The following is a 22,912-nucleotide window of genomic DNA, read 5'->3' as shown; positions in this document are numbered from 1 at the left end:
CGCGCACATCACATTTAGCGATTAACAAATATCATTATAATTTTCGCAAACTGTACGTATACAGATAATGCATAATTGTTAGATACAGCGCATTTCCGATCCTGTTGGTGTAGTCGATGTTTAAGAGTGCGACGTGTGCGCATGCGTAGTGCAGCTCTAGCGCCTTTGTGTGGAGGAGTGCGGCGCTGCTGTTTAAACACACACACACACAGGGGAGCCAGGCAGCTAACCATGGTGAATGTAAAGAAACGGAAAGGTCGGGTCGTGATTGACTCTGACTCGGAGGATAGTGCAAGCGATGATAATTTGGATCAGGTAGGAATATCATTCATGTGAATGTGATCCAAAAACCTCGCTGTTTACCGATCTCTGAGGCACTAAGGTGTCAGAACTGTGTGTATTGAAGTCCCATGCTAACTGATGTGGGAAAGCTAGCTGGTTAGCAGGGCCCTGTTTTGTGGCGTCGTGTTGGTTTTGAGACAAATAAACCTGAATTTGACATATTTTACGTGCTTTTTATTGCCGCCTGCAGCACGCGGGTAATTCAGCTTTACAAAAGTGGCCGCGTGCGTTTAGAACCTTTTCTGCTTCATGACGTCACAGCGCCGCGGCTAAACTTCTATTTCTGTTGTAGCTGTAGAAATATGACGAGAGACTAGAGCGGACCGAAGGTTCTAAAACACGTCCCAGAAAGCAGCTTTTTAATTGGGCAGTTAAAGGTCACATGATACATGAAAAGAAAACAAATATGGGGACGTTCAATAATAAAATTTACTGTTTTGTCAAAAGAGTTCAAACCAGATGTGTTTTATGATGTGCTGAAAACGGCTAACTTAATGGTAATTTGGCCATTGTTTTTTCCCTTTAAAGTTGCTTTCTGTAAAGTTTTAAACATTCCTTAATATAGTAGATATAGTAAATAAAATGAGTGAATAATAATTTGATTTGTGCTGATTTAAGCAAAATTAAAATGTTTTAATGTTGGGATGTAGGGCTGACAGTTCATTTAGTCATTAGTAGCATTTGCGCATTTTGTTTAGTTTTTTAAGAAACATTCAATTTTGAGTTAATCAAAAATAGCAAGGAATAAATAATTGAAAATTTCAGTTGCTTTGTGACAGGGATTTTCAATCTTTTAGCCAAGGACCACAAAATATAATTGTGTGTGTGTGAGAGGGACCCCATCCTAAAATTGAAAATGCATATGTATAGTTTCTTTTATGAAGACTGAATTTATTTTGTAAATAAATAAACACAAATACATAAATAAATAGACTTATAAATATGCTTTGTAAAATATTTGGCTTCTTTTAAGTTACACAACCTGTGCATTTCATTTTCATTTCAATGGTGTTGACAAATTACAGAGCTAGCCAGCTAGCAGACAAACAGAGCACAACACAAACACTAACAGCAGTGTGATTACTGACACCTATATAGAAATTCAAGTACTTTTTGAATTTCATGCACTTGATATTGCAGGCATATAATATGCTGAGAATTTCAAAAGTGAAAAACTGAAATGTTATGAATACTAACAGATTAAATAAGTACAATTTCCCTCAATCACAGGTCATAATTGGACTATAAACCCCACACTCAGTGAAGTTTGACATCTGTGCATTAGGCTCTATTTAGCCATATAGTAGCTTGTTATTAAGAGTGTTGGATTATAGCTATCGCAAATCCCTCTGTGCTATGTGTTCTAGTACTTCAGGATAAAATTAGCACATAAACACTCACATATCACTATTCAGGTTCATTAAAATAATTGTACAACTGCTGTTGTTCTTCATAATAGCTGTACAGCATTATTTCTGCCACCACACCTGCACTACAAGCTTTAAACATAAAGCAACATTTTGTGGAGGAGGATAGATTACATTATGACAGCTTGACCATTTTCTTGTTTTTTAATGAACAGCAAAAAAGGGATTCACCAAGTACAAAAAATATATAAATTGGTGCTTGGAAAAATTGTAACTGTCAATCTTCCTCTGCTTTTTGCAGGAGCTGCTGTCTCTTGCCAAGAGAAAGCGTGTGGATTCTGATGAACAGGAAGAGCCTGTTAGTAAACCTGCCGCTTCCACAGACTCTGAGACATCAGACAGCGATGATGAGGTATAAAGCCTTTCTATTATTATGAAATGTTGGTGCTGATTTATTTTGGATGTTTTCAGTGCAATTAAACATTTTGGATATTCAGTACATTTGCTTGAACTGTCTAGAAATATCAATTCAATTCAGAAAGATGCAGTGGAAACCTTAATATTTTATTTTATGATTTAACATTTGTAAATGGTCTAAAGCAAAAGAGTTGTAAAAATTCTGAAAATCTTTTAGAGCTCATATTTTGTTTAAAAAATATAACTTCACATTAATGAATAAATCAGTACATATAAAATTATTTAACTTAAGTGTCATGTTTGTGATTTTATTTTATTTTTTCATGTAAGCTATAGCTTCTGACCTTTAAATCAAAATATAGTCATGATTTTATGGCATCAATTACTGCTTTATTTAATCAGAAACACACTCTAAATATTATTTGTGAATTTTGCTTTAATTTTATTAGGAGTAGGCCAATAGGCCCTATGGAATAAAAACTCCTTACTGAGCGGGCATTAGGACCCGGGGGAGGCTGCCGCAGCACGTCCTATTACTGTTTACTCTATCACACACCGACACGCTTCCTCAGTTTAAATGCAGTGATCCAAAACAGTAAATCCAATCACCATTCAGACAAAACTTTTTAAAAAATGAGCCACAATGTTGACGTGATCTAATTGCTAGCACACCCTGAGCATATGTGAGTTAATGTATTCCTCTTATCGGTAAGACATATCGGCATAATTTTTCATATCGGGCTGATGCCGATATTTACATTTAAAGCCATTATCGGCCGATTCCGATAATATCGTGCATCCCTACCATAAATGTTAAAGGAATAGTTCACCCAAAAACTAAAATTCTGTCATTAATTACTCACCCTCGTATCGTTCTAAACCCGGAAGACCTTCGTTCATCTTCGGAGCACAAATTAAGATAATTTTGATGCATTCCGAGAGCTCTCTGACCCTCCCATAGACAGCAAGGGTCCTTACATCTGATCAAGGCTCAGAAACATAGCAAAGAGATTATTTTAACAATCCATGTGACATCTGAGTGTTTCAACTGTAATTTTATGAAGCTACGAGAATACTTTTTGTAAGCAAAGAAAACGAAATAACAACTTTATTCAACAATTCATCTCCTCCTTGTCACCCCATAGCATCATTTTGGAGAGTATCACATACGTAAACCATGTATGCAACGTATTTACACGGTAGGGTTGGGCGATATAGCAAAAAAAAAATTTAAAATTCAGAACGTTTGACCGATTTTGTTTTTAAGATTAAGTAGTCAACTTGAAAATGTATCTACAACATGATTCAAGTAACTTTTCCTTTATTAATCCTCTAGTTAAAGAAAATTCTATTCCACCACACATTAAGTTGTCAACATGATGTTAATCACTTGGTCTTACAGGGTTGGAACAACATGGGGGTAATTAAGGACAGAATTTTCGTTTTTGGGTGAACTATTCCTTTAATGTAAATTTTAAGTCCTTACAAAGTTGGAATTGCCCCACTTTATAGAAACAGCCTTTGTGCACAGCTGACATTGTAGGCAAATCTCCCAGGCTCAGGAAACAGTCCTCTGTAAAATGCGCTGCACACACTCAAATATTTGGGTTGAACTGTTCTGGAACAGTGTTGTAAATACAACTTAACCACTGATTTATAGTTGTGTCCTCTTTTGGAAGCCCAAACAAAGTAGTTTTGCTTTTGCAACAAAACACACTGTCTCCAGGACATGGTGCTGGCGGCAGCAACAATACTACAGCGAGAATAAAAATTGTGCCCTCTTTCTTTGGGAGTCCCCAACAACAGATTGACATGCATACAAGGTCAAAAAACGCTTTCATGTCGGCGCCGATAGCCTTGTGGTCAACGCGTCGACATGCAGCGCCGTTGTGCTTCGGGCATCCTGTGTTCAAGTCCCGGCTCGCGGACCTTTCCCATCCCCCTTCTCTCTCTCCAACTTTGTTTCCTGTCTACCTACTGACCTATCAAAAAAAAAACCTTTCATTTTCTTATGATATGCATTTATTTTTACCTTATTTGCTCAACGATTCATTTTTCCAAACCCCTCCTTTGCTTGACGTTAATTTGCAGTGATTGGTCGATTTCATTTAAAGCAGTGTTTGTGAGCTTATAACGCTCCTAAAGTGGGACCTAGTGGCAAAGAATGAATTTGCATTTTCATTCAGACCAACGCGAAAATCAAGTTTTCCCAGGTCAGCGCGCACAACAAGCGGGCGGGAAATATGCTAATGTTTCATGTTCACGTCAAAATGAAACTGCTTAGGATTCGTTTTAAAAACAACTAATTTCAATGATTCAGAGTTGGCTCTTTCTTTTCAGAGACAATAACTTTATACACGGTGCACTTTCAGATTTAAAACTTTTCAGGATGTTTTCATTCATGTTTTCAGCTGTTACACACTGCATGAAAGGTAATTTTCAAAAATCCATAATAGGGGCACTTTAATCGACCATCCATAGCTTTAATCGATAACACCTCTTAACGACAATTAATCACTTGTTGATTAATCATTGGCATCCCTAATGGGTAGTAAGAATGAAATTCAGATATACGCCATGTTGTTATTGTCACATGACCTATCGGCATCAGTTAAGTCGTTTCACTGGCATTCATAAATTCTCTCCCGTGGCCTCATGGGATAGTGTTCGTGTCCATCGATTGCGCACTTCAGAATCACGCCGGAAATAGAAAGTCGTCTCTGTGCTTTTTCAGACATACCACTCTTTTGTTGGTTTTTTGCATAATGTATGGTAGGGAAATACACAATTTCGAACGTGTGGCATGAGATTAAACCCTTTTTTTTAGTTGAAATCCTAATTGAGCCCAGTTATAATTCTGGAAACACTTTACCATATGGGTTCAATTTGTTATCTTTAGTGAGATGCATTAATTTTCATGAACTAACAGTGAACAGTCATTTTTTTACAGAATTTATAAATCTTGGTTAATTTCAATTTAGAAATGTAATATTCTTTGTTGGTAATCCATGTTAGTAAATAATGCCTTGTTTTGTTTAATATTAGTTTATGATTCCAAAATAAACCTTTTAGTAATGTGTTGCCTGCTTTCTTAATACATGTTGCTGCTCATATTTTGAGTGGCTCATAGTATATTATTCCAAAGAAAATAATGCCAACCAATAGCCAGATAGTTTTGGTACTGATTTTGATTTAAGCTACTGTTGTTGCAAATCATACTGGTAGTTAATGTAGTAATGTTATAAAGTTTTCAGCAATAAAAGCAAATTATGATATAAAACGTTTTTAAAAAGAAGTGTTACCATTGAGATGTGTCGAGGAGAGTAAACTTGTTCCACAACCTGAGGCTTGCTTGTTGCTATATTGTTTTTTTCATTGATTGAAGACTATTTCATGTAGAATGTACATTAAATATAATGAGAGATCTGGTATAATGAGAGAGCATATCTCCACATTTCAGGAAGTTGTGGTTATTTAAATAGTAGTTCCTTAACTAATAAAGCAAGTAAAGTACAGTTGTCATTTTAGATCTTGATCATTTCAGTGGCAAAACATACAGCGACTTGTAGAAATCCCACAAGACTTAATCCATTGAATCAGCTGTGGTTTTGCGTGTAACTGGGGGGGGGGGGGGGGGGGGGTGAAGTCTGTGCTGTTGCTTATTTGAAATGCTTTTATTATGGGTCTGAAAGAAATCCTTAGTGTTCATGTGAAAAGGTGCTTGTAAATTAAATGTGTTACCGTTGTGTTCTATTGATCTGTTAGTGGACTGTTGGTGGCACTAAAACCAAAAAGAAAGGGAAGCCTAGCAAAGGGCCTGAAAAGAAGAACACAGTCAAGAAGAGAAAGGGCAAGACTGCTTCATCCGGCAGCTCAAATGGAGACAGTTCAGCAGAGAGTTCGGCTCCAGAGGAGGGTAAGGCAGCGATTTGGATTCTGTAATGCTGTTTTCCAATACAGCACTGGAACTGGAACAGTAAAGTTGATTCACCCTGCTTTACGTTTTTTAAGGTGAGGTGTCAGACTCCGACAGTAACAGCTCATCCTCCAGCTCGGATTCTGACTCCTCGTCAGAGGATGAGGTTTTCCGCGATGGTTATGGAGACGATCTAATGGGGGATGAGGAGGACAGGGCCCGTTTGGAGCAGATGACGGAAAAAGAAAGAGAACAGGAGCTGTTTAACCGTATAGAGAAGAGAGAAGTCCTCAAGAGGAGGTGAGAAGAATTTCAGAGCTCATATCTTGAGCAATCAAGGTCTGAATTTGTTTTACCATTTTCACACTTACAAGAAAAGCCGGAACTGAGAAATTAGCCTAAATTACATGGTCTTTAGGAAAGGGTTATTGCAAATAAAAAGAGCATTAAATTATTGCAATATTAACCATGTTGTTTTCGGTGTGATGTTATTATTATTTATATACTATTAAATAGTATTTGTTAATATTTTGAATTCGCTTTTGTTTTTTAAATTTTGGTTTTAATTTTAGTTTAGGGTTTTGTAAATATGTGTTGTTGTTTTTAAATATTTTATGTAGCTTTAATTTGATTTAATTTAAGTTTTAGACATTTTAGTACTTAGTTATTTCAGTTAGTTTCCAAATTTGTATGTTATTTCAGATTTATTTCAATGATCAAAAATTATTTTTGTTAAAATTAGCCAATGCATTAGATATCAGTTGCTGAAAATTGTTTAATTGTTTTAGTTTTACTTTACAATAACAACACGACAACATCTAGCTATGAATGAGGGCAGAATTGAAATAATTTTTAAAGAAACTGTGCTTATCAATTAATGACCAATGCATTTCTCCCAAGGTTTGAAATCAAGCAAAAACTGAAGACAGCGAAGAAGAAAGAAAAGGAAGAAAAGAAGAAGAAACAGGAGGAGGAGCAGGAGAAGAGAAAACTGTCTCAGGTCCCTGACACTCAGGTGGTAAGTAAACGGTGTAGTCAATAAGTCCTTCCAAAAATTATAAATGCAAATATGGTCTGACACTTGTGTTTTTTTCTTGCTGTTCATGCAGGTGATGTCCCATAACAAAGAGAGACGGATCAAGAGAGACGAGAAGCTGGACAAGAAGTCACAGGCCATGGAAGAGCTGAAAGCAGAAAGAGAGAAGAGAAAAAACAGAACTGGTAAGTTTTCAATTTCTTATTGTTAATCAAACAATGTTGAATAACACACTGGGAATGAAAATAAGAATTCATGATAAATAGATGCCACTCGCGTACAGCACGATGCAACTACAATTTAGCATTCTAATGCTTGAAACAGTTCTTGGGCATAGTGCCTACTGTTTCGCAGTTCTTTAAAAAAAATACAGTAAGCAGAATAAAGTGTACTGTGCAGAAAATTAGTATTCCATAGCCAGTGTTGCCAGTGTCTGATTTATAACATTTGACATTTCAGCTGAGCTCCTTTCCAAAAGGCAGCCACTGAAGACAAGTGAGGTCTACTCAGATGATGAAGAGGAGGAGGAAGATGATGATGACAAGTCTTCAGTAAAGAGTGACCGCAGCTCAAGATCATCATCTTTTGATGAAGAGGATGAGTAAGTATTAGATGACGTTAACCTTCTTAGTATTGAGTAACAAATTGGACCGCTAAAATGATTTTGCATTATCAGTTTAAAAATAGAAATAAATAATTGCATGGTCATTAAAAATGTGCTTATAGAGATATACACTACCACTTAAATGTTTTTTGAAATACACCAAAAACAGTAATATTGTGAAATATTATAAATTAAAATGCAACTTATTCCTGTTATACATTTCAGCTTATCAACGTTAAAAACAGTTTGTTTTAGGTTTTCTTTTTTTTTTGGAAACCAGTATAATTTTTTATATATACACATACATGCATACATATACATATATAGCATTACTAGCATGTAATACATGCATGTTTATCAACTATGCACCTGTATTTTAGGAAAGAGGAGGCTCCGCCCAAGTCACAGCCTGTGTCATTACCAGATGAACTGAATCGGATCCGGCTGTCCCGGCACAAGCTGGAGCGCTGGTGTCACATGCCGTTCTTTGCTAAAACTGTCACTGGTTGTTTTGTTCGAATTGGCATTGGAAACAGCAGCAGCAAGCCTGTTTATCGGGTCAGTGAAAAATTTCTCATCCTTTTCATGTTAAACATCTTTCAGCTTTTGTGACACAACAAACAAATGCAACCTGAAAGCACACATTTTAAGATATAAGGTGCAATATACAGAATTATAGATGGACAATTTCTGAAATGAAATCCTGCAGGTGGCTGAAATCATTGATGTGGTGGAGACGGCTAAAGTTTATCAGTTGGGGTCCACACGGACAAATAAAGGCCTTCAGCTCCGGTACGTTTGCACTGGAAAACTAAATATATATATATATATATATATATACGTTCATCTCTTAAGGCCTTTTCACACTGAGCGCGATGCAAAAAAGCGTGACAAATCGCAGACGAATGGTCCTTTCACTTACTTTTCAATTGATCGCCTTCTGCTAATTCATGCCGGCACACTAGATGGTGCCGACCAACAGTGCATTTTTCCTCAGATATGTATCTCATATATGGATTTAACATCCTCCGCTGCTAAATATACAGCATTAAATTAAGATAAATAAAGTTTGGTTCTACACCACAAATACAAACTGTCTATAATGCTTATAAAAATAAATCTTAAAATATAAATAGAGGTACAATTTAGCATCTATCTAGACTTAAAATTTGTGATTAAAAAAAGATTTTTTTTTAATGTTTTTAGTTAAACCCCACTTAAAACCATCATTGAGTGCTTGAAATAACTTCTCATTGTGATCAAAAGTTGATTATGATTCTGTAATAGGCAGACGTGCTCTCTTTGTATATTTTATAATGGATTGAACGCGACACCTGCTATCATTTGTCATAAACATCCTTTATTGTTAAGAAAATACCATGAGCTACACACGTGGTCAGAATTGTTAGTACCCTTGGTAAATATGATCAAAGAAAGCTGTGAAAATAAATGTGCATTGTTAATCCTTTTGATCTTTTTATTTAAAAAAATCACAAAAATCTAAGCTTTCGTTGGAGAATAAAACATTTTTAAAATGGGGGGAAACATCATTATGAAATAAACGTTTTTCCTCAAATACATGTTGGACATAATTACTGGTACCCCTAGAAATTCTTATGAGTAAAATATCTCTGAAGTATATTCCCATTCATATTCACAATTTTGAGCACTCCAGGGTGATTATGAACATGAAATTATCCAGCCATGGCTTCCTGTTTCACATAAATATATGTGAGGGAAAACAAAACAAAGGCCAAATTCCAAATGAATCATCCATCACAATGAGAAAAACCAAAGAATATATTTCTGATGTGCAGCAAAAGATAATTGAGCTTCACAAATTAGAAAGTTGCTTTAAGAAAAGCGCTAGAGCAGTGAAAATTCCTATTTCGACCATCAGGGTAATAATTAAGAAGTTCCAATCAACAGAAAATGTCATGAATCTGCTTGGAAGAGGACGTGTGTATATATCGTCCTAATGCATGGTGAGAAGGAGAGTTTGAGTGGCCAAAGACAGGAACTTTAAGTGGGAGTGGCTTCTATGGTCAGATGTAACTAAAAAAAAAAAATAATATTTTTAGCAGCAAACACTCAAGATGGGTTTGATGAACACCGGGATAAAAAGTACCCCATGTGTACAATGAAATATACTGCTGTATTTTTGATGTTGTGGGCCTATATTTCTGCTGGAGGTCCTGGACATCTTGTTTAGACGCATGACATCATGGATTCTATCAAATACCAACAGATAAAAAATAATGACTGACTCTGTTAGAAATCTTATAACGGGCCATGTTTGGATCTTCCAACCGGACACTAATCCAAACACAAACCTCAAAAACAACACAAAAATGGGTCACTGAGCACAAAACCAAGCTTCTGCTGGCCATTCCATTCCTCTGACCTGCACCCTGTAGAAAATGAGTGAGGTGAACTGAAGAGGAGAAGCACCGTCATGGAGCTGTGAAACTGAAGGATCAGAAGTGATTCTGGATGAAGGAATGGTTTATGATCTCTTGTCAGGTGTATACTATTTTGGCAAATGGAGGTTTCAAAAAGTATTGAATAAAAGGGTACCGTTAATTGTGTCCAATGTGTATTAGAGAAAAACATTTATTTCATAATATTTCCCCCCATTTTAAATTTTTATTCACCAATGAAAGGTTAGATTTCTGTGAATTTTTTAAGTAATAGATCAAAAGGATTAACAATGCAGATTAATTTTCACAGCCTCCTTTGATCATATTTACCAAGGGTACCAACAATTCTGACCACGTGTGTACATTAAAACCCATACAGAAAATATATTGTCATAATCATATGTCTATTTGCTCATATTTCATGTGTAGAAAAATATTTCTTTTTTTTTTCTTTCTTACGGAAGGGCTGGAGATATGAGTCAGAGCGCGTTCACTCTTGATCTATCAATCACAGTCACGCATGTGAAAGAACAGTGCTCTTCAGATCACATAATTTAGTGGATAATTAATAGAAATTATGTTCTGTATAAAGAACACGTGTGAATAAATCTGTTCTCTGATACCAGTGATAACAAGAACTCAACGTCCACTCTCTCCGGCATACTCTCCTTCGGTGTTTGTTTACACTGGTTTTCGAAACAGCACCGCCACTCCAGTCCTTTTGTGCAACAGCCGCTGCTCCGGGCACGTGATCTAAGCTCAAATCTGATGGACCTTTTTCACATCTCCATTTTTCATATATCACAGTTGGGTAAACTTCTATAGTAGTGAATGAGAAACTATCACAAATATATTTTTTGCATTCCCATTTACTTAAATAGCAAAAAAAAAAAAAAAAAAAACTCCACAATATTGTTTTTAAGACTTTCCCCCCCCAAAAAACAGGGACTGATAAAAGTCAGAAGAGAGATCAATATTGCTGTCACTCCTATAGACGCTGTATTTGAAACACCCTCGCATTAGCGTTAACTAGTTGTTTGTAATTTAATGCAAAGGTAATATAATACAAAAGTATAGTGCTATAAATGTACATTAATTTTGTACAAAAAATGTTGGAAACGTCATCACATTGAAACATGTCATCACAGTCTTGTGAAAAGGGTCCATTGGACGGCCCATTATAGTGGGGGGGGGGGGGGGGGGGGTTGGTGAATCAACACACAGGATAAAAAATAAAAATTCTCGCTATCTCGTGCCACAAATGGTCGTGCCTGGTGTGAATAGACCCATAGGGGTCTGTTGTTTTGATTCAAAAGCATTATTCGCACCAAATTTTCACGTTCAGTGTGAAAAAGCCTTTAGTCTTCCAAAATTATGTAATGTTTTATTGCATGCTTGCAGACATGGAAATGACACACGGGTCTTCAGACTTGAGTTTGTGTCCAATCAGGAGTTCACTGAAAACGAATTCATGAAATGGAGAGAGGCGGTAAGTTTCGTGTAGATGCATTTTAGGTTAATCGTAGAATTGCAGTCAACCTTTAGCATTATGGGATGTGCATGACCAGTAGTAACCTTATTGCTGCCCCATAGATGATGTTAGCAGGAATGCAGCTTCCTGCTCTGGATGAGATTGGCAAAAAAGAGCAGTCCATCAAGGAGGCGGTCAACTACAAATTCAATGACAAAGACATTGAGGATGTATGTCACATTGATGTCGTTTCCTGTTGTATTTAATATAGGCTATTTCGTTGGTTGTCAGTTTTATCAATGTATAACAATGTGGTTCTATTTTTTTATTTTTATTAATACAGATTGTCAAAGAAAAAGACAGATTCCGAAAGGCTCCACCAAACTATGCCATGAAGAAAACACAACTTTTCAAAGAGAAGGTTGTAATGTTTCTAAAATATCATGACAAGTAGATAATTGGGGTCTGTTTCTATTTGAGCGCATATTTGAAATCTCATGTTAATCTTGCACAACTTGTGTGTGCAGGCCATGGCTGAGGAGAGTGGTGATGGAGAGAAGGTGAAAGTGCTGCAAGATCAGTTGAATGAGCTGGAGGAGAGGGCAGAAGCACTTGACAGACAGAGAACCAAAAATATCTCTGCCATCAGGTCAGAAAAGTGAAAGTAATCTTACTGACCTCAAACCTCTAACTTGTCCTCTTCATAATCATTTTTTGTTTTTCTCTTTTCCAGCTATATCAACCAGAGGAATAGGAGTTGGAACATTGTGGAGTCAGAGAAGGCATTGGTGGTAGGTGTTCCTCTCAGGTGTCTTTATTTGTTTGTTTGTTTTTTTGGAGCTGTTAAGGATCTGAAATTTCTTGGTTGTGTTTCAGGCAGAGGGTCAGAACGCGAAGAACCAGCAGATGGATCCTTTCACCAGACGGCAGTGTAAACCAACTATGGTGTCCAATGTGAGGCATCTTTCTGTCAGCTATGCTGTTTTCCTTCGCTCTTAAGCTCATCCTTTTTTGGTCATTTGAAAAAACTGAATTCTCTCTCTTTCTTCCTCAGGCGAGAGATCCTTCAGTCCATGCTGCAATTTTAGCTCATCTCAACCAGAAGTATGGTTCAGGTTCAGGCCAAGACAACAGCCAGCAGGCTAATATACAGGTAACACGCACACAAACACGCCCACAGCAACACGAGCCTGTTCTGACCCAGAATTCACTTGCTTAATTTGTTTATTATGCAGGGCCAGCCTAGCCAGAAAGACAAAGACATTACCAAGCCAAACAGTGACCTCTCAGAGGACCTTTTTAAAGTTCATGACTTTGATGTCAAAATTGACCTGCAGGTTCCTAATGCTGGTAAGTTTGTCTCAGATCTAATAGCCATATTTGATTTAAAAAAATTTTAAAGTAAAATATTAGGTTTTTTGTTTGTTGAGCATCAAATCAGTGTATTGGAATGATTTCTGAAGGATTATGTGGCACTGAAGACTGGAGTAATGATGCTGAAAATTCTGTTTTGCTATCACAGGAATAAATTACTTTTTAAAATATATTATAATAGAAAAGCTATTTGAAATAGTAACAGTATACTATTACTGTTTTTAAGATATTTATGTCAAAAACATCAAACCCCTAACTTTTGAACAGATGTGTATATGATTCTGATCCTATGATCTAATGTCTTTGAATCTACAATTTATTTAAATCATCCACAGAAGCAAAGTCTTTGTCGGTGAGTTCGAATGCATTACCTGTTAAAGATGGAGCACCACGCCGATCTCTCAACCTGGAGGACTACAAGAAGAGACGAGGACTCATCTGACCTACGTTTTTTTTTTTTAATCCTCTCCTGCATGATTGGACACCAGTGCTGGGGGTCTACAGCTGCGGCCACCCCTGTGTGTGAGTGTGTTTGGGGAAAGTATGTGAATGTACGTGTGTGTGTGTGCAAGAGAGTGTATGATAAAGAGAAAAGAATAAGTGCATACCTTTAAGACTGAGCGTGTCTGGGACCGTGTGTGTGTGTGTGTGTGTGTGTGTGTGTGTGTGTGTGTGTGTGTGTGTGTGTGTGTGTTTCACCTGTTTGTAAGAGGAAATATTGATGAATAACGATAACTTTCAGGTCTTTTCCTGCGAAGGGTCACTTTTTGAGAGATGAAAAGTCCTCTGCGTTATTTACGGCGTGTGCAGACGTGAGAACAGAAATGCGTTACCTCTGATTCTTCTTTTTCGTACCAGTGTATTCAACATATTTTGTTCCTCTCAGACCCTCTCAGAAACAGCCCTTTTATATCCAAGCTTGTGATCAAGCTTGAAAATCTTAAAGGACACTATTAAAAAAAGACAACACAAATCTTGGGTTTTTTGGAAAGTTGTAATTGGTTGTCAATAATGTGTTTGGGTCTGCCTCGCTCCCTCGTTCCTCCTGAAAACGCTCTGAAGCTTTTTTTTTTTAAACAAGCATTTTCTTTTCTTCCCCCAACCCATATGTACTGGGTTGCTAGTCCTGCTTAACTCTGCTTGCTGGTTCAGAGGCCAAGGAGCCGACCAATCAGAGAGGGAGTTTGACAATGCCATCACACTCCCTAAATATGTAAGACAATGATCAAATAAACGTGTCTGCCATGGACAAGACAACTTTGAGAATTGATGTATCTTTTTGTTTTTACTGCTCTTTTTTCCCTTCCATATTCCTCTGTCTCCCTCAGAGCTGATGTAAGTGTTATTGATCATTAATTATTGATGAAGTCTTTTAGTCGGTTCTCGTATCGTTGTGGCATGCCTTGTAAATAAGCAATCTTGAGTGAGAGCGGCTGAATAAAGGAGGAACTGTTTCATAATTCATGTGTTTGTGTATTTACTGCTCCGATGGTTCTTTCAGTTTTAATTTAGAAAATCTTGTGTTAGAAAAGGAATATAACAACACTATTATAATATTGGATTATATTGAAAATGCAGTAAAAACTTATAAATAATTACCTGTACAGATATCCCTAGAAAATGTTTTGTTTGAAACATTTTGATTAGAGAAAGCAGACACCTGAAATATTTTGAGTTTAAGTTTGAAAATGAAATGTCAAAGTAGAAAAAATATTCGCCATATATTCAGTTATTATCAAAATTAGGTAATAGATTTTGAATAAATATGATTTTCATACTTTTAAACTGTGAGTTTAATGTTTTATCACTTATCGCCATACATTTAATAGGGCAACGAAAAATAACTGCATGATAAGAATGCATAGAGGCATTATGTTGTATTATATTATTTATATATTTAAAAGAGTACTGACCCAATTACAATCAGGCACAGCAACACCGTTTAACCTTTTCTAGTCAGGCACTGTGCAGGCCGCACTGTTATGGGTCCTTCGTGTAGTTCCTGGTCCACGTCGGTCTGGATCAGGATGAGCACCAGGATAAAAACAATCACCGATTAGCGATCGAGGGACCAGTAGACACAATTTCCCCTGATATCCTCCAAAACATGTCCATGCAAGATTTACTTACCGCTTTCTGAGAGATCGAGAGCCCCTTCAGGTACAAAAATATGACCTTAAATGCAGTTATTGGGCAGAAGACGTGAAGCTGACCATGTAATACTTAGCACTGTACTGTCATGTTTAGAGGATTTACACTACTAATTAACAAGTGCAATTTAATCGATAGCTAGACGAAATGTAGCGGATAGTAATTTAAAAGTGACAGATGCCAGTTTTGTGTGAATACACACTGTTATACGCATTTGTATGCAATATGTAAACAAACATTGATCAGGGGGAACTATAAAGGAATGTCAACTACAGATGAATCATTTCTATCTAATATTTCTATTCTAATATTGATGGAATATGCTTAGTATAATAAATTGAAATGCAGTTTATAAGTGTATTCATTCTAGAGACTATAAACATTAATCCTTATTGAGAGGAGGTTAAAAACTCTGGATGTGAAGTGTATTTTAAGGGATGGGTTTTGTTTTCAGCTTATGTTTGCATTTAAGAAGTCAAATATTACAGATATGACTCTTCAGTGTTAGTCTCTCTAGTTTGAAAATGTTCTGTTTTTGTAATAAAAATGAAAAATTATAATTTAAAAGCACAAAAATGTAGTTAGGTTATTGAATGTCGGTGTTTAGGTGTATAGGTTTTTTTTTGCTGCTTTGTACATTGGTTATTGGCTATTTCTTGTTATTTTGTTTTTATTACCTGTGTCCTGTCCTGTTACTGTCTTTCTGTTGCACTGTGGAGCTTCTGCCAATAAAGCTCATTCTGATTCTGATTCTGATTCTGAATGCAAGAAACTGGTGTGACAGGCTAGCAAGCATGCCATCACTTTAACATCTCTGCATGCATGTTTTTCCAGAAGATCTCAGGATGTCTTGGCTTGTTGATCTTGCCGGGAAGGCAGAGGACTTCCTAAATAAAGTGGACCAGGGTGCAGCCAGCGCTTTGATAAAAAACACTCAGAAGTCCTCCCTGTCCGACAACAGCCCTGACACCACAGATTCAGTCCAGTACAACTCTGCTGCTTACAGCTCCACCCAACAGCACAGGAACTCCATCTCCTCCTCATCCCATGAAACTTCATCTTTCATCTCCGCAGCTGCTGGGAACATAAAGAAATCCAAAACCACGGTTTTGGCCGGTACAGCTAATGTCTCCAGCACCACGCCTTTGGGTTCTAGCAGCAAGGTATCATCCAACTTTGTGCGACCCAAAAAGCCAGAAGTAAACGATGATTTGCTCTTTGACTTCTTGAATAGTTCAGACCCACCGCAGAGCGAAAGAAAGGAGGTCCGAAGAGAAACAGTGTCTAAAGTATTGGGTCCAGAAGGTGGGTCAGCTCAGACCCAGATGCCCCCTATTTCTGTGACCGGGGACCTGCAGATGGGCCCCTCTGTTACTGCAACCCCGTCATCAACACAGGGCCTTTCCAGAAATTCCAGCCACAGCTCTCTCTCAAACAGCTCACACAGCGTTAAAACCGAGGATGGCTACAGAGACCAAAGCCAAGGTACAAAACATACATCATACATCATTTGGTTCATTGCATTGATCTGAGAGCAAGAAATTTTGCCTATTTTTTTAATATATATCAATGCAGGTTAATAACATTTGCTCTACTCCCAAAAACTGATATTTATAATATTTATATTATTTTGTCTTGCAAGTACAATTAAAGATTTTTTTAAAGAGATGGTATGTGTATGCAAAATTGTGTATTTTATTTATTTTTTGTTAAATTTTAATTAAATGCATTGAATCTTTGTTTGCCATGAAATAGCCTGTGAAGATGAAATGGCAGCAAACTTAAATGTTATTTAATTCAGCTAGTAGGCAGTATTTTTCATTTTTGTTTAGTTTGATGTGAAGTAGTAAAATAACTAAAACTAAATAAACTAAAACTGATAAGTAATAATAATAAATAAAAACTACAGTCAGAATTATTGACTCTGAAAATAAACCTGCATTAATAATCCTTTTGATCTTTTATTTAAAAAAATTCACAAAAATCTAACCTTTCATTGAACTAAAACAATCGAAAATGGGGGAAAATCTCATTATGAAATAAATGTTTTTCTCAAATACACGTTGGACAAAATTATTATGAGTAAAATATCTCTGAAGTATATTCCCATTCATATTCACAATTTTGAGCACTCCAGGGTGATTATGAACATGAAATTATCCAGCCATCACTTTCTGTTTCACATAAATATAAATAGGAGGGAAAACAAAGCCCAAATTCCCTTAATCATCCATCACAATGAGAAAAACCAAAGAAAAATTATTGAGCTTCACAAATTAGTGAAGTGGCTTTAAGAAAAGAGCTAGAGCAGTGAAAATTTCCATTTTCACCATCAGGGCAATAATTAAGAATTTCCAATCAACATAAAATGTTACGAAACTGCCTGGAAGAGGAAGTGTATCGTCCTAATGCACGGTGAGAAGGAGAGTTTGAGTGGCTAAAGACTCTCCAAGGACCACAGCTGGAGAATTGCAGAAAATAGTTGAGTCTCGGGGTCAGAAAACCTTTAAAAAAAAAAAAAAAGTCAAACAGCACCTACAATCACCACATGTTGTTTGGGAGAGCTTCAAGAAAAATTATCCTAGCTCATCCAAAAACAAACTCCAGCATATTCAGTTGTCAGACACGACTGGAACTTCAAATGGGACTGGCTTCTATGGTCAGATGAAACTAAAAAATGAGTTTTTTTAAAAAAAAGATCAAAAGGATTAACAATGCAGATTAATTTTCACAGCTTTCTTTGATCATATTTACCAAGGGTGCCAATAATTCTGACCATGACTGTATATAGACATAGACAAAAAAAATAAAAAACAGCAAATTTACTAAAACTAAATTGCTAAATAAAATGCTAGATAAATAAAATTGCTAATACAAAATCTAATTCAAAATATTAACCAAAGCTATAATAGTAAGTCAATGGTAATAAAATGGCATGCATACTATTTTAACTATTTTGTCAAATATATATTTAATGTAAAAACAAAAATCAATGACTTAAATGCTAAAAATGAATAAAGGCATCACAATGTTACAGTATGAAAAATTAATATTAATTTTAAGATCTGTTAAAGTTTGCATTTAACAGTTTTATAGTGTTCAAAGATACACGCCTTTACTACTGTTTTGATAACATGTAGTTCATCCTCTTTGAACTTTCTTATTTCATATGTTCTGTCCAGCTGATGTTCATGAGAGTTTGAATCCAGAGCTGGATGTTCCCGCAGAGGCCCAGCCAGCACTGGAGATCCCACCTCAAGAGCTTCAGCAGCAGCAGCAGCAGGGCCAAGAGCAGGTGATCTCCAACCTTCGTCTCGAGAACCAGCTTTTACGCAATGAAGTCTGTTCTCTCAACCAGGAAATGGCCTCTCTAATCCAGAGAGCCAAAAACATGCAAGAGGGTGAGCCAGTGAGACTGTTTGCAGAACTGTATGCTATAAATGTGTTTTTAGTATAATATATACTGTTATAGTATTTATTAACATTTCAATTTTTTGCATTTATTTGTATAATTTCAGGTTTCATTTTAATTCTATTTTATGTGCTTTTTTCATTTTTATTAGTTTTATTTAGATTTAATTTATTTTTATTTCGGGTTTTATCAGGTTTAATTACTTCCACCTACAAATTTTTTTTCAGTTAGTTGCTAAAAGAGCAATTCAAGTTTTTAATCTAATATTTATTTTATTTCAGATTTTTGTTTTAATTAACAAATACATATTTTAATAGTTTTAGTTTTAATTAACAATAACAACACTGCTACGAAGTACAAAAGCTCAGGAAGCCATTAAATGATAAAATCCTCTACTTTTGTAGAAGTGAACGTTTCCAGGGCTCGTGCTGAAAAGTGGAACTCTGACCAGTCTCGTGTTGATCGCACGGTTCGAGAGCTGAGGGCCCAGGTTGATGACCTCACAGAAGCCCTGTCTGCAAAAGACGGTCAGCTGGCGGTCCTTAAAGTACGACTGGACGAGGCAGATCAGCTGCTGAAGGCCCGAAGCTCTGCCCTGGAGGAATCTCAGAACGAGAGGGTCAGGTGGGTTTCTTTGACAATTCACGGAAGCAGAAGAGAACACTTCTTGTTTAGTTAGAGACAAGTTTATCTATATCTTCTATTATCTGAATAAACCAGCCTCTGTTTTTTTATGTTTTAGGATTCTTCATGATCACAGTGAGGGAAGCAGTCTTCAGTCGGAGACTTTACAGACCCTACAGGACAGAGTAAGAGACGCAGAAGCAGCAGTGAAGAGAGAACAGGAGAGCTACAGACAGATGCAGGTGAGTTAACAGGTGTCATAGAAACAAACAGAACCAGAATTTATGTGGCAAACTCTGTCTAGAGATAAAAAGATGGATCTGGTTGATCTTAATTACGTGCTGTTTTCTCACAGGGTGAGTTTGCAACACGGCTGGCGAAGGTGGAGTCTGAGCGGCAGCAATTGGCGGAGTCATTAACAAACGCAGATCGTCGGGTGATGGAAGAGAAACAAAGAGCTGAGGAACTACTTCAACAGGTCAAGAGCGCCCGATCCACAGCAGAGTACACCAAACAAGAGCTACAAGACTACAAAAACAAAGCCTCACGCATATTACAGGTATCATTCTCTCTTTATTTTCATGTAACTTTTTATCTCTGTTTGATAAGTGTATGGAGGATCATGGTTGTTGTTCCTCCAGTCTAAGGAGAAGCTGATCAGCAGTCTGAAGGAAGGCTCAGGTCTGGAGGTGCTGGAGGGGGCCGGGACTGGAGTTGAACTCGAAGAGCTCCGTCATGAGAAAGAGCTGCAGAGAGAGGAGATTCAAAAGCTACAGGCCCAAATACAGAGCTTACGAACAGAGATACAGGTACAAATGCAAGATTACAAAATATACCATCTCAGTGTAGAGTTAAAGGTTGGGTTATATGGCCTAAAATCCTGATATTGTTTAGCCTTTTGATTGTGTATATATATATATATATTTTGTGTATTCATATTTTTGTCTTTGCTTTTAAATTACTGAAGGCTGAAGGACCAAAATATAGTTTCTTTGCAAGTAAAGACCATAAGTGGTAAAACGCTTGTAATTTGATACTAAATTAACACAACTCAAAATCCTATTTACATTTATATGCGTCACTATAGTAATACATGCTACTAAATAACAATTACTTATTTCTTGTTTTTGTTCAATTTTTATGTATTACATTTTTTTTTTTTTGAAAATTAAAAAATGTGTTAATTTCCAGCAAAATCTAACATTTGAATTTCCAGAAAAATCATTGGAAATATAATAAATGTTTGATGTAATTAAAAACATGAAAAAAACATGCATTGATTATGCTATAGTAAATAAACCCAACTAAAAATCTGATCTAATTATTTTCAATTATATGAAGCACTGTGATAATACATAGAATTAAATAGCATTATTTACTCACATTCTGCTAAAATATTTTATGATGAGACATCAAACGGTTTTTATTTCTCTTAATTAAAATATTAATACAAAAACAATATCTACTGCAAAATCGTTGGAAATATGTCATGAATATTTGAAATATATATTAGCCAGCTGTAACACAGGTACAAGCACACGCTGCATATTTGATTTTCCTCGTGTTTCCTCTAGGATCTGGAAACCCAGGCACTCACAGAGACCGAAAACTGGAGAGAACAGCTGGCAGAAGTACAGGAACAAAATGCCCAGCACATCAGAGCCAAACAGGAAACAGATGCAGAAGTGGAGAGATCCAAACAGGTACGTGATTTTTTTTTTGAAAAAAAAAAAAAAGAGTAAACTTGAGACACATTCAAGTTTGTAGAAGGGGGTATATTGTGGTTTGTTACATTGTTTTATTTTAAAAAGAAAAATATTCTGAATAATGAGCAAATGTTGATACATTTTAATGCAGGAACAGCAGTACATTGAGGAAGAGCATCATCGAACTAAAATCACCCTTCAGGGTCGCGTCAAAGACAGAGAAGATGAGATCCAAAAGCTTAGAAACCAGGTACCCATGTAGGAATAGTAATTTAAGGTTTTATAATAAAATATTTTTAAAAGAAACACCTGTGCACCTGTTCCAATATTCTGATTTTTTTATGGTGAATTTTACAATTCCTCTGCTAGCTGACCAACAAGGCTCTGAGCAACAGCAGTCAGGTGGAGCTGGAGGGCCGTTTGCACCAGCTGACAGAGACACTGATTCAGAAGCAGACCATGTTAGAGGCCCTTGGCACAGAGAAAAGCTCTCTAGTCTTTCAGCTGGAGAGGCTGGAACAGCAACTGAAGAGCCTGCAGGGTGGTCAGAACAGCGGCACACACATCAACATGGCTGCCATGGAGGGACCAGGTGAGTGCACTGCAGGATGGGAAATTCCAGAAGAATTTTATGGGACTTTTTTTTTTTTTTTTTAAATCAAACCAGGTTATTATCATTAACTACAAATAAAACTAAAAGTGTAAACACAGCAAAATTAATAAAACTTTGTGTAAAATTATAAAGAAAATAAAAGTTCATTCAAATTAATAAAAACTAAAAAAAATTATATTAATAATAAAATTAACGCTGAATCAAACCACTCAACTCAAGCTTTTTGTGTAGAATAATTTAACTCTTGATGCTTTGAAGCCCAACATGATGGTGTGTGACTGTTTTTGTGTATGTAGGTGCTAGGCAGAGGAACACTCCAATCCTGTTTAATGATGCAGACGGACCGGGTACAGGAGTGTATGGGAAGGTTCGTAAAGCGGCCAGCTCCATCGACCGCTTCAGGTAATTGAGTCCCTGGAAATCTTTTTTTTGTGTGTGTGCTAAATTTATTTTACAGTGTCCCAATAGTATTAAAATGTGTTTTTTTCCTCCAGTATACGTCTAGGAATCTTTCTCAGACGTTACCCCATGGCCAGGGTCTTTGTTATTATTTATATGGTGAGTATACAGTATACAGCACATTAAGGAATATTGAGTAAGTTTGAATAAGTTGAAATGAAGAGTTAAAAGATTTAAGGAAAACTGGATGAGTTTGTGTTTATGTCATAATCTCTGTTTTTCTATCCAGGCACTACTACACCTTTGGGTAATGATTGTCCTTTTGACATACACACCTGAGATGCATCACAATCATCCTGATGGGCGATAAAGGACTTTCCACCTGTAACAACGCATAATAACCTGTTTGAAATGAGTAAGGGTTAATAAAGGTTAAGCTTAGGGAAATTTCAGGCTGCTGTACTGTGGCTCAGTATGCATTCATCTTCTTTACTTTTATTTGCACAGACATGCTGTTTCTCTTTCTCTCTGTTACTCTGTTTCTCTCTCATTTCCCCTCATTCCCCTCATTTATTTTCTGTTTTGGCCCTTACATGATTGAATGCTTTCAGTAAAATCTGGCATGAGTGTTAAGAACAGTATAAAGGGAAATATTTAAGATGTAATTTAAAGGTGTGGTTTTATTCAATTGAGAATCTTTTGTCTTTTATTCATCTCTGTTTCACGCAAATGTAATCATGACTATTTTTGTTACAGCAAATAACAGATTGTATTCCCCACACTGTAAAGCAGATTTATCTTAATAAATATTAACACGGACATAATCTTTGTTCTCCCAGCTGCTTTTGTGACTCTCTATCTTTTGAAGTACTCAGTGGTGATAATGAGAAAAAAGTTACTACAGTAAATATATTATATTTTAGAATTCTTTATTACAATAAAAATAACACGCATACTTTAATATTTAATTTTAATAAATTATACATGCATGATTTACATGATATTGTTCAAACGTTTGGGGTTGGTAAGATTTTTGATTGTCTCTTATGCTCACCAAGGC

At 36.3% G+C, this 22,912-nt stretch overlaps 2 protein-coding genes across 3 annotated transcripts; both read left to right on the top strand.

Moving 5' to 3' along the window:
* The first annotated feature begins 177 nt into the window (after nucleotides 1–177).
* Nucleotides 178–13,531, top strand: LOC306884064 (RNA polymerase-associated protein RTF1 homolog). Its single transcript, XM_079439711.1, has 18 exons — nucleotides 178–315; nucleotides 2,011–2,121; nucleotides 5,892–6,042; nucleotides 6,138–6,342; nucleotides 6,943–7,060; nucleotides 7,152–7,263; nucleotides 7,538–7,679; nucleotides 8,063–8,240; nucleotides 8,392–8,474; nucleotides 11,504–11,591; nucleotides 11,696–11,803; nucleotides 11,917–11,994; nucleotides 12,101–12,222; nucleotides 12,307–12,364; nucleotides 12,450–12,527; nucleotides 12,628–12,726; nucleotides 12,809–12,923; nucleotides 13,283–13,531. The coding sequence occupies exons 1-18, from the start codon at nucleotides 232–234 to the stop codon at nucleotides 13,387–13,389; spliced, it is 2,037 nt and encodes a 678-aa protein (XP_079295837.1). The 5' UTR covers nucleotides 178–231; the 3' UTR covers nucleotides 13,390–13,531.
* A 1,400-nt stretch (nucleotides 13,532–14,931) lies between these two features.
* On the top strand, nucleotides 14,932–22,691 carry LOC306884288 (golgin subfamily A member 5-like). Of its 2 annotated transcripts, none has more exons than XM_079440029.1 (13): nucleotides 14,932–15,107; nucleotides 15,933–16,583; nucleotides 18,326–18,499; nucleotides 18,915–19,134; nucleotides 19,253–19,376; nucleotides 19,490–19,693; nucleotides 19,776–19,943; nucleotides 20,709–20,837; nucleotides 20,992–21,090; nucleotides 21,210–21,432; nucleotides 21,750–21,855; nucleotides 21,948–22,011; nucleotides 22,142–22,691. In XM_079440029.1, the coding sequence occupies exons 2-13, from the start codon at nucleotides 15,944–15,946 to the stop codon at nucleotides 22,220–22,222; spliced, it is 2,232 nt and encodes a 743-aa protein (XP_079296155.1). In that variant the 5' UTR covers nucleotides 14,932–15,107; nucleotides 15,933–15,943; the 3' UTR covers nucleotides 22,223–22,691. The 2 variants fall into 2 exon arrangements, with proteins under 2 accessions (XP_079296155.1, XP_079296154.1); XM_079440028.1 differs by having other exon boundaries at nucleotides 18,281–18,499.
* The last annotated feature ends 221 nt before the right edge of the window (nucleotides 22,692–22,912 follow it).

The sequence above is a fragment of the Barbus barbus genome (genome assembly GCF_936440315.1).
Source record: "Barbus barbus genome assembly, chromosome: 18".
Lineage (NCBI taxonomy): Eukaryota > Metazoa > Chordata > Actinopteri > Cypriniformes > Cyprinidae > Barbus > Barbus barbus.
Note: the sequence above shows the minus strand (reverse complement) of the source record. Positions and strands in the feature narration are given on the sequence as shown.